The sequence below is a fragment of the Vombatus ursinus genome, unplaced genomic scaffold, assembly GCF_900497805.2.
Source record: "Vombatus ursinus unplaced genomic scaffold, bare-nosed wombat genome assembly UNPS02014789.1, whole genome shotgun sequence".
Taxonomy (NCBI): domain Eukaryota; kingdom Metazoa; phylum Chordata; class Mammalia; order Diprotodontia; family Vombatidae; genus Vombatus; species Vombatus ursinus.
The window spans coordinates 6,885,720-6,899,069 of record NW_020954567.1 but is presented as its reverse complement, the minus strand read 5'-3'; the positions used below and the strand labels follow the sequence as shown (position 1 = coordinate 6,899,069).

The 13,350-nt window shown below is 38.3% G+C and overlaps 1 protein-coding gene across 5 annotated transcripts in view; it reads right to left on the bottom strand.

Moving 5' to 3' along the window:
* Positions 1–13,350, bottom strand: part of DCAF6 (DDB1 and CUL4 associated factor 6) — a 161,155-nt gene that overhangs the window by 116,573 nt on the left and 31,232 nt on the right. For 4 of the 5 annotated variants that reach the window (XM_027868427.1, XM_027868425.1, XM_027868428.1 and 1 more), the window contains exon 3: positions 10,111–10,203. In XM_027868427.1, the coding sequence (XP_027724228.1) occupies positions 10,111–10,203 (93 nt within the window). Of the gene's footprint in view, positions 1–10,110; positions 10,204–13,350 lie in introns of those variants that run through there. The other variant, XM_027868429.1, reaches the window with a different exon arrangement.

The following is a 13,350-nucleotide window of genomic DNA, read 5'->3' as shown; positions in this document are numbered from 1 at the left end:
GAGGTCCTCCCGACACCAAGTCCCGCTCTATCCACTGAATCAACTAGATGCCTTTAAACTGAACCAATGACTGAGCTTGGAAGCTTTCCTTTCCTATAATAATCCTGACAACTGAAATAGCTTATGATTTTTTTTTTTAAAAAAAGGAAGTATAACATCAAATACACGTACATATACATACATATGAAATTGATACGTTTGCTCACTGCAGTCTTGCTTTCATGTGTGGTCAAGCTGTGCAAAATATTTTGCTAAAAACAATTCATTCATTCGCATTCAAAAAGAGTGAAACAAGTTTTTCTTTCTTTACAATAAAACAGAAATGCTATTTATTTGTCAAGGGTCAGAAGAGGCATAAGTACAGCTAGTACTATATAAGCCACTGCATCACAAATTAAATGGGAAATTCTGCTGATGGAGCAGATACCATGTAAACAACTGTAATTATAGCATTTTAAAAATATGAATAATGACAATATATAATATGCTGCATATACATTATTATATTTTGTTTTGGAATTATGCCTGACCAGTATAAAAGATATTAACTTTTTTGTATTATTTTGGAGCACTGTAAGAGATATCACTAGTTAGTTTAAAAAATATAAAGAATTATCTAAGCTTTACATTTAATACTTTTATTTTCTCATAACGTCAAGCTGTTTTAAGAATTACTGCCCCATCAGTCCCTTACAGCTATAGAAGAAAACAAAGCTGGGATTATCACCTTTAAATGCATGCTATAATTCTTTGTTTTCATGAAGAGCCAAACTTAAGAAAATGGATATGAAATTTTAAAGCTTGAGTTTAAATGAGTGCTTAAAACATTCACAAAATGTGCAATGTTTCAAGGTTTGAAAAGGCACTGTGGTTTAAATAATGCCTTAAAAATTAAAGTTTTAAAACTGCACTGTGACTCACCCATATAGTTCTCCCCCTATTGAGGAGGACAGCAGGCAAAAGTTTAGGACAGAAGAGGTCTGGGAGTAAGGTGCACAGGGCTGCAGCCAATCTGACAGCTCTGCTCCTTCCCTGTAGACCAGAATGGCACCAAGTCCTGGGGCAGGCGGAAAACAAAGGCAATGGTCACCAATGACACTTACCCATGTGACACTTACTTATCTGATTTTAGGAAAGTTAGTATGGAGATTCAAACCAATTCAGCATGGGCTGCATTGGGAGTTAGTGAGCTCTGCATCCTGGGAGCTGTCAAAGCAGTAGCCGGATGACCACTTGCCAGAAGTGTAGTGATGGGGATTCATACTTCTCTAAGGAGTGGGAGCAGATAAGCTCCATAGTCCCTTCCAAATCTGGAATTTTATGAATCCTATGTTTTATCTAGGCTAAAAAAAAACCAGAGTTTGTCCACATGACTGTACCATATCGGAACAAGAGGTACAGGAAGCTTCTTCTGAACAACAAAAAGGAGAAACCTATAGGCGAGGTCAAATGTGTTAAACAGTTCCAATGTTTTTGGTATATAGAAAATGCTATAAAAATAGTTAGTAAAATGTCCAGGTACTTTGAAACTTTCATAAGCTAAAAAAGTATTCAGGTTAAAAAAATCAAATTTAGATGAATTTTTTTTTCTTAAAGATTCATGCTACCAACTTCAAAACTAACTCCTTTGTCTTTTCAAAGTGTTGTCTTTTTGAGTTAGAGGTATCTTTAAAATAACTTTCGTCTAATTTAATTGGTGGATGTGGATCAAGTAGTATATCAGTGTAAGTAATTCAACTTTAGGATGAAACAGTAAACAAGCTTGAATATAAAATGTGAGGAAACACTTTTAAATGTTTAAGTTATATTTACATACTTAGTAGGAAGAAAAGGTTTATACCTTTAACAAAAGCAACTATCAAGAAATTTTGCTTTGAAACTGCTGTGGAAGCAGGTAAAAGTTATGAAATGCAGAATTTGCTTTTTAAGAAATTCTTTGTGTGTCTTTGTTAAAAACAAAGAGGGAACTCTAAGGGAGTGAGAAAACAGAGCAGATGAGGTTATAAAGAAATGATCTACGTGGCTTTCAAGTGTTTTAGGGATTTTCTCTATTTTGACCAAGGAAGGGAAGGATAAAAAGAAAAAAATTGCATTTTGGTGAAAAGACAAAAAAAAAAAAAAGGATCATGGAACCATATTAAAGTCAGAGCAGGAGGGGACTTTGGAGTTCATCTAAGCTACAGAACCACAGAATGTTAGAACTGGGAAGACTTCAGAGATCACCTATTTCAACCCCCAACTTGATAGATGAGGAAATAGGTTCAGGACTGAAGTGACTTAGCTACCACCACACCAACTTGTTTTAGAGAGCCACAGTAAAGACTTGAAATCTTGTGCAATGAATTCCAAGGCAGATAAAGAAGATCTCAGCTAATACAGCAATTCAAATAAACATGTAGTAAGCTCCTCCTATATGCAAAGTGCTATGCTAGGTGCTGGGAATAACAGGAAAAAAGCTTAAATCTAATACAGGGAATAAGCTACATATACAAACAGAATACAAGGTATAACATGATAATGAAAAAGAAGAAAAAGAAGATCTGAGGCAGGGGATATCTAATACTTTCACCTGTGTGGAAAGGCTTGATGAAGGAAGAGGAACCTGAAACAGACCTGACTTAAGGCAGATGTTCTTAATGTTTTTTGTATCCTAAATTACTCTGGCAGTCTGGTGAAGTCTCTAGATTTTTTCTCAGAATAATATTTTAAAATGCATAAAACAAACTATGTAGGATTACAAAGAAAATCAAAAGTAAGTATAAATAAAGATACCATTTTTTTCTTCATCTAAGTTCATAGGCCCTTTGAAATCTATCCATTGACCCCAGGTTAAGAATCTTTGGTGTAAGGGATGGATTCAAAGTGGTAGAAATATGACGGGATGGGGGCAGCCGACACAAATACACTAAGGCTAGAGAGGTCAGTTCAAAACTGAGGAATTGATAGTAAATTCTGTTAGTTGGAACAGAACGTGAGAAGAAAAGAGTGTGAAGTAAGACCATAAAGGCAAGTTGAAAGCAGATTATAGAAGGCACACATGCTAGTACAGTAGTCTTACCCTTTTGTTAGTTGCAGACCCTTCTTCAGAATCATGTTTTTAAATGCATCAAATATATAGAGTTACAAAGGAGATCAATTATATTGAAAGCTACCCAAACATTTAAAAAAAGTTTGTTGACTCGAGGTTAAGAACTTGTATGTTATCAGGATGAGACATTTCATCCTACACGCAACCAGGAGGCAATTTAAGTTTCTGAGCAGGAACTGATGTGGTTAGCTGTGTTTTTCAGATATTAGAGCAGTTAGGGAAGGGGGTAGAGTAAACGTGGAAGGGACAAGAGGAAGGGGACCAGCTAGGCTGCTACAATGATTCAGGAAGAGTTAAACAGACCTTGAAAGAAAGTGGTCAAAATGAAAAAGAAAAGGTCAGTGTGAGAGAGACTGCAAAGATAAAAACAATGAGACTTGGTAAATGATTAGATGTCATAGGGGAAAAGAGAGGGAAGAATCAAAGGTGACTTCAAAGATGGCACCAAAATCAACCAAAATGGATAAGGTGAGAGGTGGGGCAGTTTTAGGGGCAGAAGGAGGTTCTCAGGAAAACATTCAAATGTAGATATATATCTAGCAGAAAACTGGAAATAGAATGGAAAAGAAGGAAGAGATGAAAGCTGGATAAACTGATTTGTGAGACATTTCTTCATATTTCAATGGATCCACAATTTCATTGATGTTAAGTATTCTTAACTGGTGTTCCTTCTCATCCTCTTTGATTTCTGTCCATGTTCTCTCAAAGAAATCTCCAGAGATCTTACCTAACTGGTTGGAAGGCCTTCCCTTAAGATTTTTTTAAACCTTTCATGGGGACCATAACAGCATATGGGTGGTACAGTCACAGAAATATCAGAACTAAAAGAGCCTCTCTGAGGCCATCTAGTGCATCCCACATCTGAACAAGAATCCCCTCTACAACATCTCCTTGCCAGACATTGAGCCCAATGATCTCCAGTGAAAGAGGAGACCACCACCATCTAAGGGTGCACATTTCACTTTGGAATGACTCAAACTGCCAGAAAGCACACTACAACTGGTACCCACCACTCTTACTTAGTTCTGCCCACCGGAGCTGAGAAGAACAAGTTTCACCCTCTTTCATGAGACAACCCTTCCACTACTGGAAGGTATCTACCATGTCCCTCCTTTCTTTTCTTCTCCACGCCAAATACCCCCAGTTCCCTTCATCAAATCTCATACCGCTTTTCCGTCTAGTTCATCTGCTTCTGGATGGTCTCTTGATTGTTAGTGTCCTGAAAAGAGGATGCCCAGAATTGAACATGATACTCCAGATATGGTTTGACCATGGCAGATACTATTCCTTTGTTAATGCAGCCTAAAATTGCATTACCACATCTTATGGTCTATTGCTTTCCTCACTCTTGCTCTCTTTTTTCTGATCTTTCATTTCTTGAATAATATCACTCACACTACTTTCTGCACACAGTCTACCTATACAGACCTGGCACTGCTCTACTGGGTTTCCCCCAATTTTGATTCTCAGAGACTGTGATATTTCATGTTGTCCAACAATACAACATCACAAAGTTAAAAAAAAATGGATTTCTGTCAGGAAAGAGCTTGGAATGATTGAGAGCACCATGCAATTTCCCAAAAACAATCCATTCAGTTCTCTGCGTCCTATTTGCTTATGGCCCAGCTCATCTTCCACTTGCAGGGACTGCCCTAGCTATATGTCTATGAATGTACTTCGCTCAACAGATGATTTATCCAACTGTATGTCACATTTTGGACACCAGGATTGTTCAAATACCTCCACATGTATTGAGGGATGTATCCATGACAATAGTAGGAAAAGGGAACAGGGAGACTTTCTCAGACAATTTTTGAAATAAAATTTTAATGAAAGACATAATAAATCCAAACCCAACTGTGCTTACAGCTGTTGAATACAAAAAATAAAATAAATGAAAATCCTGAAACATTTATAGCATCTTAAGAGTAAGTCACAATCTTGAAAGCTCCCTTACAGCAAGTATTCTCTCATGTATATGTTAAGATCATACAGTTAGTCAGTGAGGATTTATTCAGTACTGTGTTAAGGGATGTGGAGAAAGAAAGGCAGAAACATAGTCCTGACTTTTCAGGAGCCCATATTCTAAAGGGAAAGACCACCTGAGAATCGCTACGTGCATACAAGATGCATACAGAATAAAAAGAAACAAATCTTAGAGGAAAAAGATTTGCACAGTGGGGGACTCCTGACAAGGTCAGATTTGAGCTGAGTCTTAAAGGAAGCCAGGGACACGCCGAATCAGAGGTGTGAGAAGGGAGAGCATTCCAGGTATGAGGGACAATTGGGGCCAATGTACAAGAAGGGAGATGGAGCAGTGTGTGTGAAAAACAAGAACAGGCCAGTAGAGTGGGACGGTAGGCAAAGGGGGTGAAGGGGAGTAAAATGTAAGAAGACTTGGAAAGGCAAAAATGGGCTAGGCTGCACAGGCATTAAATGCGGGATAATTTTTTGTTTGATTCTCAAGGAACAAAGAAAGACTATGGTTTACTGAATAAGGGATAACATGGGTCAGACCTATGATTCAAGAAGTTGACTCTGGAGTGGGAAGAGACTCAAGACGGGGAGAGAAGCCAGATGGCTACTGCAATGGGTGAGAGATGAAAAGCGATGAGGAAGGGCCTGTACAAGGATGGTGGCTATATGAGTAAAGAGAAGGGGAGAGAGATGAAGGGGCTGTGAATGTAAAATCAACAAGAGCAGACAGCCGATAGGACACATGAGGTGAGTGCAAGGAAAGCTCAAGGTTACACCAAGGCTGTGATCCTGGGTGCCATACAGAGAAATAGGAAAGCTGGGAAGAGGGTTTGGGAGCAAAGATAATGAGCTCTGTTTTGGACACGCTAAAAAGAAGTTAGGACTTATGAAATGCTACTCTGTGCCAGGCCCTGTGCTCAGTGCTTTACAAGTATTACCTCACTTGATCCTTTCAACAACCCTAGGAGGCAGATGCTATTATGATCCCCATCTTACTGCTGAGGAAACTGAGGCAGACTTGCCCAGTGTCACACAACTAGGAAGTTATCTGAGGCCAAACTTGAACTCAGGTCTTCCTGACTCCTTTCCAGAGCTCCATCCACTGCACCACCTAGCTACTTCAAGATACCACTACTAGGTCTGTATGCTAAAAGAGATTAAGAAAAAAAAAAAGGAAAAGGACCTACATGAACAAAAATATTTACAACAGCTCTTTTCTGGGGGCAAAGAATTAGAAATTAAGGGGATGTCCATCAATTGGGGAATGGCTGAACAAGTTGTGATATGTGATCATAATGGAATACTATAAGAAATTATAAGCAGGATTCTCTCAGAAAAACCTGGAAAAACTTACATGGGCTGATGCAAAGTGAAATGTACTGTGTACAAAGTAATAGCAGTATTGTAAGATGATCAGCTGTGAATGACTTAGCTATTCTCAGTAAGACAATGATCCAAGACAACTCTGAAAGACTTGTGATGAAAACTGTTATCCATCCCCAGAGAAAGAACTGATGGTGTCTGAAAACAAATTGAAGCATACTTTTTTTTAACTTTCTTTATTTTCTTTAGTTTTTCTGTCCATGTTTTCTTTCACAATATGACTATTATGGATATGTTTTGCATGACTACACATGTATAACCTGTATCGAATTGCTTGCCTTTTCAATGAAGGGGGGTGGGGAAGGAAGAAGGGAGAGAATTTGGAACTCAAAGTTTTAAAAACGAAAGTTAAAAAGTGTTTTTACGTGTAACTGGGGAAAAACAAAATACTAAATATATTAAAAAAAATTTAAAGATATATATTCACTCAAGTGTTCATCACTGTCATGGAGGATATCTCCTATGGAGTTCAAATAGTAGAGGGATCCTCTAGAGATGATAATTCAATTTGATTTAATTCAGCAAACATTTATTAAGCACCTACTCTGTGTAAGGTCCCATGACAGGCCCAGGAGACACAAAAACAAACACTTAACAGTCCTTGCTTAAAAGAACTTACACTGCCCTGGAGAGTACGACATCTAAAGAGAAAAACAACTGTGACATAATACGAGAAAGGAGAAAGCCTGAGAACTAGGGGAACAGGAAAGACTTCTTGTAGGAGGTAACATATCAGCTAAGCCTTAAAAGGCCCCAAGGATTCTAATAGTTAGAAGGGAGGAGAGAAGGCATCTAAGGGGTAATGGACAACTTCCACAAAATATGGAGGCAAGGGGTGGAAGAACAAATTTGGGAAACAGCAAGTAGGTCAGCTTGGATGAAAGGTAAAATGTGTCAAGGGGAAGAATGTGAACTAAGTCTAAAGGTGGGCTGGAAGCAGACTGTGAAGAATTTTAGATGGCGGACTCAGGAATCTAGATTTCATCCTAGAGCCACTAACGAATCACTGAAGATTTGTGACGGAGAATGGATGACACTGTGTGCTGATTTAATCAAACCTCAGAACATTACAGGGTCTTCATAACAAGATCCATGAAGAACTACTCAAAAGAGACCAGCCTAAAAACCTGTACAGGAAGAACCAAGTGGATGAGAATTTAAATCATAAGGATGGGTAAACTCACCAAAGGAGAAGATATCTAAAGATAAGAAGGCTGCTAAAGGGGGCAGCTAGGTGGTGCAGTGGATAGAGCACTGGCCCTGGATTCAGGAAGACCTGAGTTCAAATCCGGTCTCAGACATATAACACTTACTAGCTGTGTGACCCTGGGCAGGTCACTTAACCCCATTGCCTAGCCAGAAAAAAAAAAAAAAGAAAATTTTTAAAAAATTTAAAAAAAAGAAGGCGCTAAAGACAGAGCCTTGGACAGCACACATCATTAGGAGTCAGAGGGGAAGGAAGATAAGTCAGTGAAAGAGACCTAGAACAGAGACTCCAACAGGGAGGAGAACCAGGAGAAAGCAGTGCCACAGAAGTTAAGGAAGAGAAGAGTAAGACATTAGACTTACTAATTACTAATTAGATTTACTAACTGCTAGAGCAGTTAACAGTATCAAATGCAGATGAAAGGTAAAACTGGATAAAGAGTGAAACAAGGCTTTTGGCTTCTGTAATTAACATTGGAGATAGAGATATTCCAGGAAGACAGCAATGAAAACCAGATTCTAAACAGTTAAGGAGGAAGACGGCAGGGAGGAAATGAAATAATGAAGATTCCTTTCCTACATGCTCCCCCGGGGAAGCCATATGTACAATATAATTTCAGAAATTAGTGTGCACTAACAACTAGGAAAGTCTTACCAGAAGAGGTGGCAGCTGAGGTGCAGTTTGGAAGAAAATTAAAATTCACAGACAGAGCTGAGGGGCCTAAGTATTTGAAGTGCGGGAGATGGCTCATGGACAGAGGTGGGGCATGAAGAGTCTAAGTGTAAGGACCAGTCAGCACCTCAGTTTGGCCAGAATGCAGATCTCATAGACGAGAGTAAGGGGAAAGAAAGCTGGACAAGTAGGCTCATGTCAAGCTGAGTCTGTATTTTATGCTAGAGACAATGAGGGAATCATAGCAAGTATTGGAGCAGAGCAATAACTTGGTCAGATCTGTGCCTAGAAAGGTCAGGTTTGGGCAGTGGTGGAGATAAAAAGGAAAAGCTCAGAGGCAAGGACACCAATCAGGAAGCTGTGAAAACAGTCTTCACAAGAGATTTTGAAGGCCTTGATGAGGGGGGAGCTTCCTAGCTCTGAATTAACATTTATGATAAAATTATAATTCAATTAGAAGTTTAAACAATTTACTCACAATTCTCCTACCACCATGGTACAAAGATTTTTTAAAATTAAAAATGGGCTTGTTTTTGTGGATTTCAAATCTAAAATGCTACAAATAAGAGTAGAGAGGAAAGGATGGATACAAAGGATATTGTGGAAACAGACTTGACAAGACTTGGCAGCTGAATGATGTATATGGGGCCAGGAGAAAGAGAACAATAAAGGATAAATCTGAAGTTAGAAACCTGGATGACTCAGAAAGGAAGGTGACTGGGGATATCCACCTTGGAATTCTAATTCTAGGTTCTTAGTTATGGTTAAGTATCACATACAGAGAACATTACAATAAATTAATGGAAGCTGAAAGTTGACAGATATAATCACTAATTATTTTATAATAATGGACTCATGATTTCAAAATTTGAGGAAATTCAGGCTGAAGAGACGCCTTTGGAACAGCAATATTTCAAAAGCTGATGTTAAGAAACACCTGCATAGCAAAATGACTAGCTTACAGTTGGATCAGAGCTTCTTTCTATGAACAAAGAAAAACTATTAAAATGATGGTTAAAAAACTCTATTGCCCAATGAGGAAAAGAGAATAGAAGAAATGCTAACAATATTATTTAATTATCACATGGAATGTGTGAAGGAAAACAATCCTCTTTTAAAGTCAAATAATCAAGAGGTTCTGACAACTACCCAGCAGTATTTTCAAAGAGAATGTGAATTAAGAAAGTGAGGTCAGACCTGAAAAGTTGGAACTCAGAGGGCAAGAAGACGTTTGGAGTGAAACAGAGCAAAACAGACAGTTATGCTCAGAACAAAGGATCCGGCAGTAATGCCACAAAACTTAAGAAAAGAATGATGCAGGTGAGGTAGCACAAATTAACTGAGACCATGAAGATGGCAAAGCTCAGAGGACACTGAAGAGTATGCAGTCTTGGGTAGCCACATCATTTCCAGGGCCCTTGTCTGCTTGTCTGCAATAAGGTAAAAACGCATCAAGATGACTGCTCATCACCCATAATGCCATGGCCAAGGAAAAGGACTTACATGTGAGAAGGAAATGAATCAAACATGTCTATATAATCATCTTTGCTCATGTATGGAAAAAAGGTGAGAGAGAGACCTGAAAAATTTAACTGGAAACCTAAAAAGGGAAACTTTCAAGTATATAACCTCAGTTGTAAAGAGGACTAAGAAGAAAGTAAGTGAAATATGTACTCTGATACAACAGTACACATGGAAAAAGGATACTACATCATATTTACTGATTGCTTTTCTTGGTTGACTATTCCCCATAAATTTGTATGATTTTTAGAAAAATACTTACTTTTCGGCTGTAGGGATTACTGATTACTAGATTAGTGTCATCTGAACCAGATAAAATATATTCTCCAGTGTCATTCCAACAGATTGTATTCACCTATAATAGCAAACAGAATTGTTTTAAAAACAAAGTGACATTAAGAGAAAAAAGTCAGCTAATCATTACTTTATAATTTTGAAATTTTACATATAATAAAATTAAAATTCAATAAGAAGTTTAAACAATATATTCAGAAATCTCTCCCCATCATGCTGTAAAGATGTTTTTCTATATGAAAAATGATTTGTTTTACAGATTTCAGATTTGAAATGCTACAAATAAATCCTATGAACCACTGGTCCTAACATTATTGAAAAGAGAAAGGAAGGGGAAAAAACTAGAATTAAGAAATTAATATTTCACAGAAACCAAGAGTTTCTCAGAAGCCTCAGAGGTCTCTGGTCTAACTCAATCTGATCAAAAATGTTGTCCTACAAATGGAACTCTAGACTCCTGCTTGAAGGCCTCAAGCAGGTCATTCCACTTCTGAGAAGCTCTAATCGTTAGGAAACTTTCCCCTGAATCAAATCTAAGTCTGACTCTGCAACTAGAGTTCTTCACTGTGGGAGACAGGAGAAACAAGTTCAATCCTCCTGCCATGTGACTGCCCTTGTAAACACTTGCATACAGCCATCCTGCTTACACAGGCTCAAATGTTCCCGGTTCCTTTCCTCAAGAGACTTCAGTATTTCCAGAAAGACATACTAAATTTCACCCAATTATAATCAGTCAGAATGCTGGGTCAAATCTAATAAAATGAAACTGAATGGGAATAAAGTGCCCCATACTTTTTCCCCTTCTCTCCTTTCCTCCCCGCCCAGAACCTTCTCTGTGTTCCCTGGTCCTTCCAATCCATGGCCTCAGTTACTGACTCCTTGGAAATCAGGTGCCAGCTAAGGGAGCTGACCTGCATCCTGCGTGAGAGGTTTAGACAGGAGAAGCTGATGAATATTCTCCAGAAGCATGCTCTTTGTGAAGAGATGAGAGTTCTGGTAAGGGAGCTGAGGGTCATCCCAGACACACAATGGAAAACACACACTAGGAGTGGGACTGTGAGCACTTGCTAGAGGCTAGAGAGCAGGATACTACCCTACACTGTACTGCATCTATCCCACTCAACAAATTCTGACAAATAATTCTTTTCTCCCTCATAAGTTCTTCCTAGCCTGGAAGGACCCTGGGACCAATTTCTATAACTATCCTGTCAATACCCAACCCACATCCTTCTGGCTCTGGCCCTTATACACTTTTCTCTTTCTCTGAACATCTACCTATCCCCTTCCTTCTCTGCCCTGAACCCTCATATTTACTTTTCCCCCTAAAACTAGATAGATTCTACTTTCTCTTCCCCTGTGACCCCAGACCCTGAATCCTCTCTCCTTCTAACTCCCAAATTTTCTCCATCTGATGCTGATCCTCCATCCTCTACCAACTCCCCTGCCCCTATGACCTGGAAATGATACTTTCTCCTTCTCTAATCCCAGGCCCCCCACTCTCATCTCCACTCCTACTATGTAAATCCCTGATTCTTTCATCATGGCATGGAGGTGACCCTTGTTCTTGTCAAGTTGTGGAAGGTTTTACCATGTTAAAAATGATTTGATTATGATCCTTACAATAGTTTCCAAGGACCAGACTAAGTATAGACAGATTGGTTAGCCATGTGGTAATAAACTATTTGGCCATGGCAACCTATGAAACAAACAAAAATACAAAAAGGCCCTTAGTCCTATATGTCGACCTTCCACTTCTGTACTGACAGTGGGCTCGTGGCAGAAAGTGACATACAGGAAGCTAAGAATCACACAGTTCTTAGATCATCTATGAACTTTAATGACCTTTTCAAGGTGGGGATGCTACTGAAGGAACTGAATCTTATCACTTTTTTTTTTTTAAATCTTATCACTCTTGATATTCTTTCTATAAAAGAAAAGAGAAGGAAGTTGCAGGAAAATATAAGACCCACATGATCTTATAGAGGGAAAAATGAGTAGATGGAGTTTGGTTTTATCATGTACCCAATGTGAACAAGAATCATTGTTTCAAGGTATAGTCACCTAAGTATTAAAGTAGGTACAATTAAGTATTTGCAAAAAGAGAACCAGGAAAATGATTGCAACTTATACCCCAACATCTGTGGCAGAGGATGAAGAGGTAGAAAAATTTTAGCAAGAACTTAGTGAGACCCTTCAAATTAAATCAGCATATATTTTGATACTCTTGTGTTTTTAATTCAGAAGTGGAAACAAGACACTAAGAAAACATGGACTAGGAATAAGATAGCAAAGATCAAAAACTTGGTAGATCAATGGTGTCAAACTTAAATAGAAACAATCCCTGTGGACCACATATTGACTTAGAAAACCACAAATTAACATTATGTTAGGTTATCCTTTTATTTCATTAAACACTACCCAATCACATTTTAATTTGGTTCAGACAGCACTGGGGAGTTTTGCAGGAGTTCTACAGCCTGACCCACAGGTCCCAACTTCTGAGGCCAGAATAATCTTTATAAATACACTGCCTTCAGTTGCATTTTTATTGTTTTTTCCAACACTCTTGTAGTCATTATATATGTTATTTTCCTGGGTCTGCTCATTTTGGTTGGAAACCATTCATGAATCTTCTTGGGCTTCCAATTCTTTACATTTGTCACCTCTTACAGAAGTAATATTCCATTGCATTCATGTACAATACCTTTTTTTAGCTATTCTCCAATCAACGGGTATCTACTTTATTTCTAATTCTTTACTATCACAAAAAAGTGCTACTATGAATGTTTTGACATTTGAGTTTCTCCTCAAGAGATAAGAGTCTTTGATCTCCTTGGGATAATATATCTCAGAGTATGATTTCTAGGTCAAAAGGGCATGGACTTTTCAGTTCCTTTTTTCAATCCTAATTTCAAACAGTTCCCCAGAGCTGCTGAATAAATTCACAGCTCCACCAATGGTGTATTAGTGCACCAACTCTGCCAATTTGCTGAGTGTAAGAAACTACAGAGTTTATATATCCAGAGCCCAAAGCAATCTCCAAGTATCCAACCCCCTCATTTTTTTTACAGATAAAACTGAGGTCCACAGATCTTAAGCGATCTACCCAAGGCCAAAGAAGTAATAAACATCAAAAGAGGGATTTGCATTTGTCTTATTAATGATTTGGAGAAATCTTTCATATGGTTACAGATGGCAAGTTTTCTTT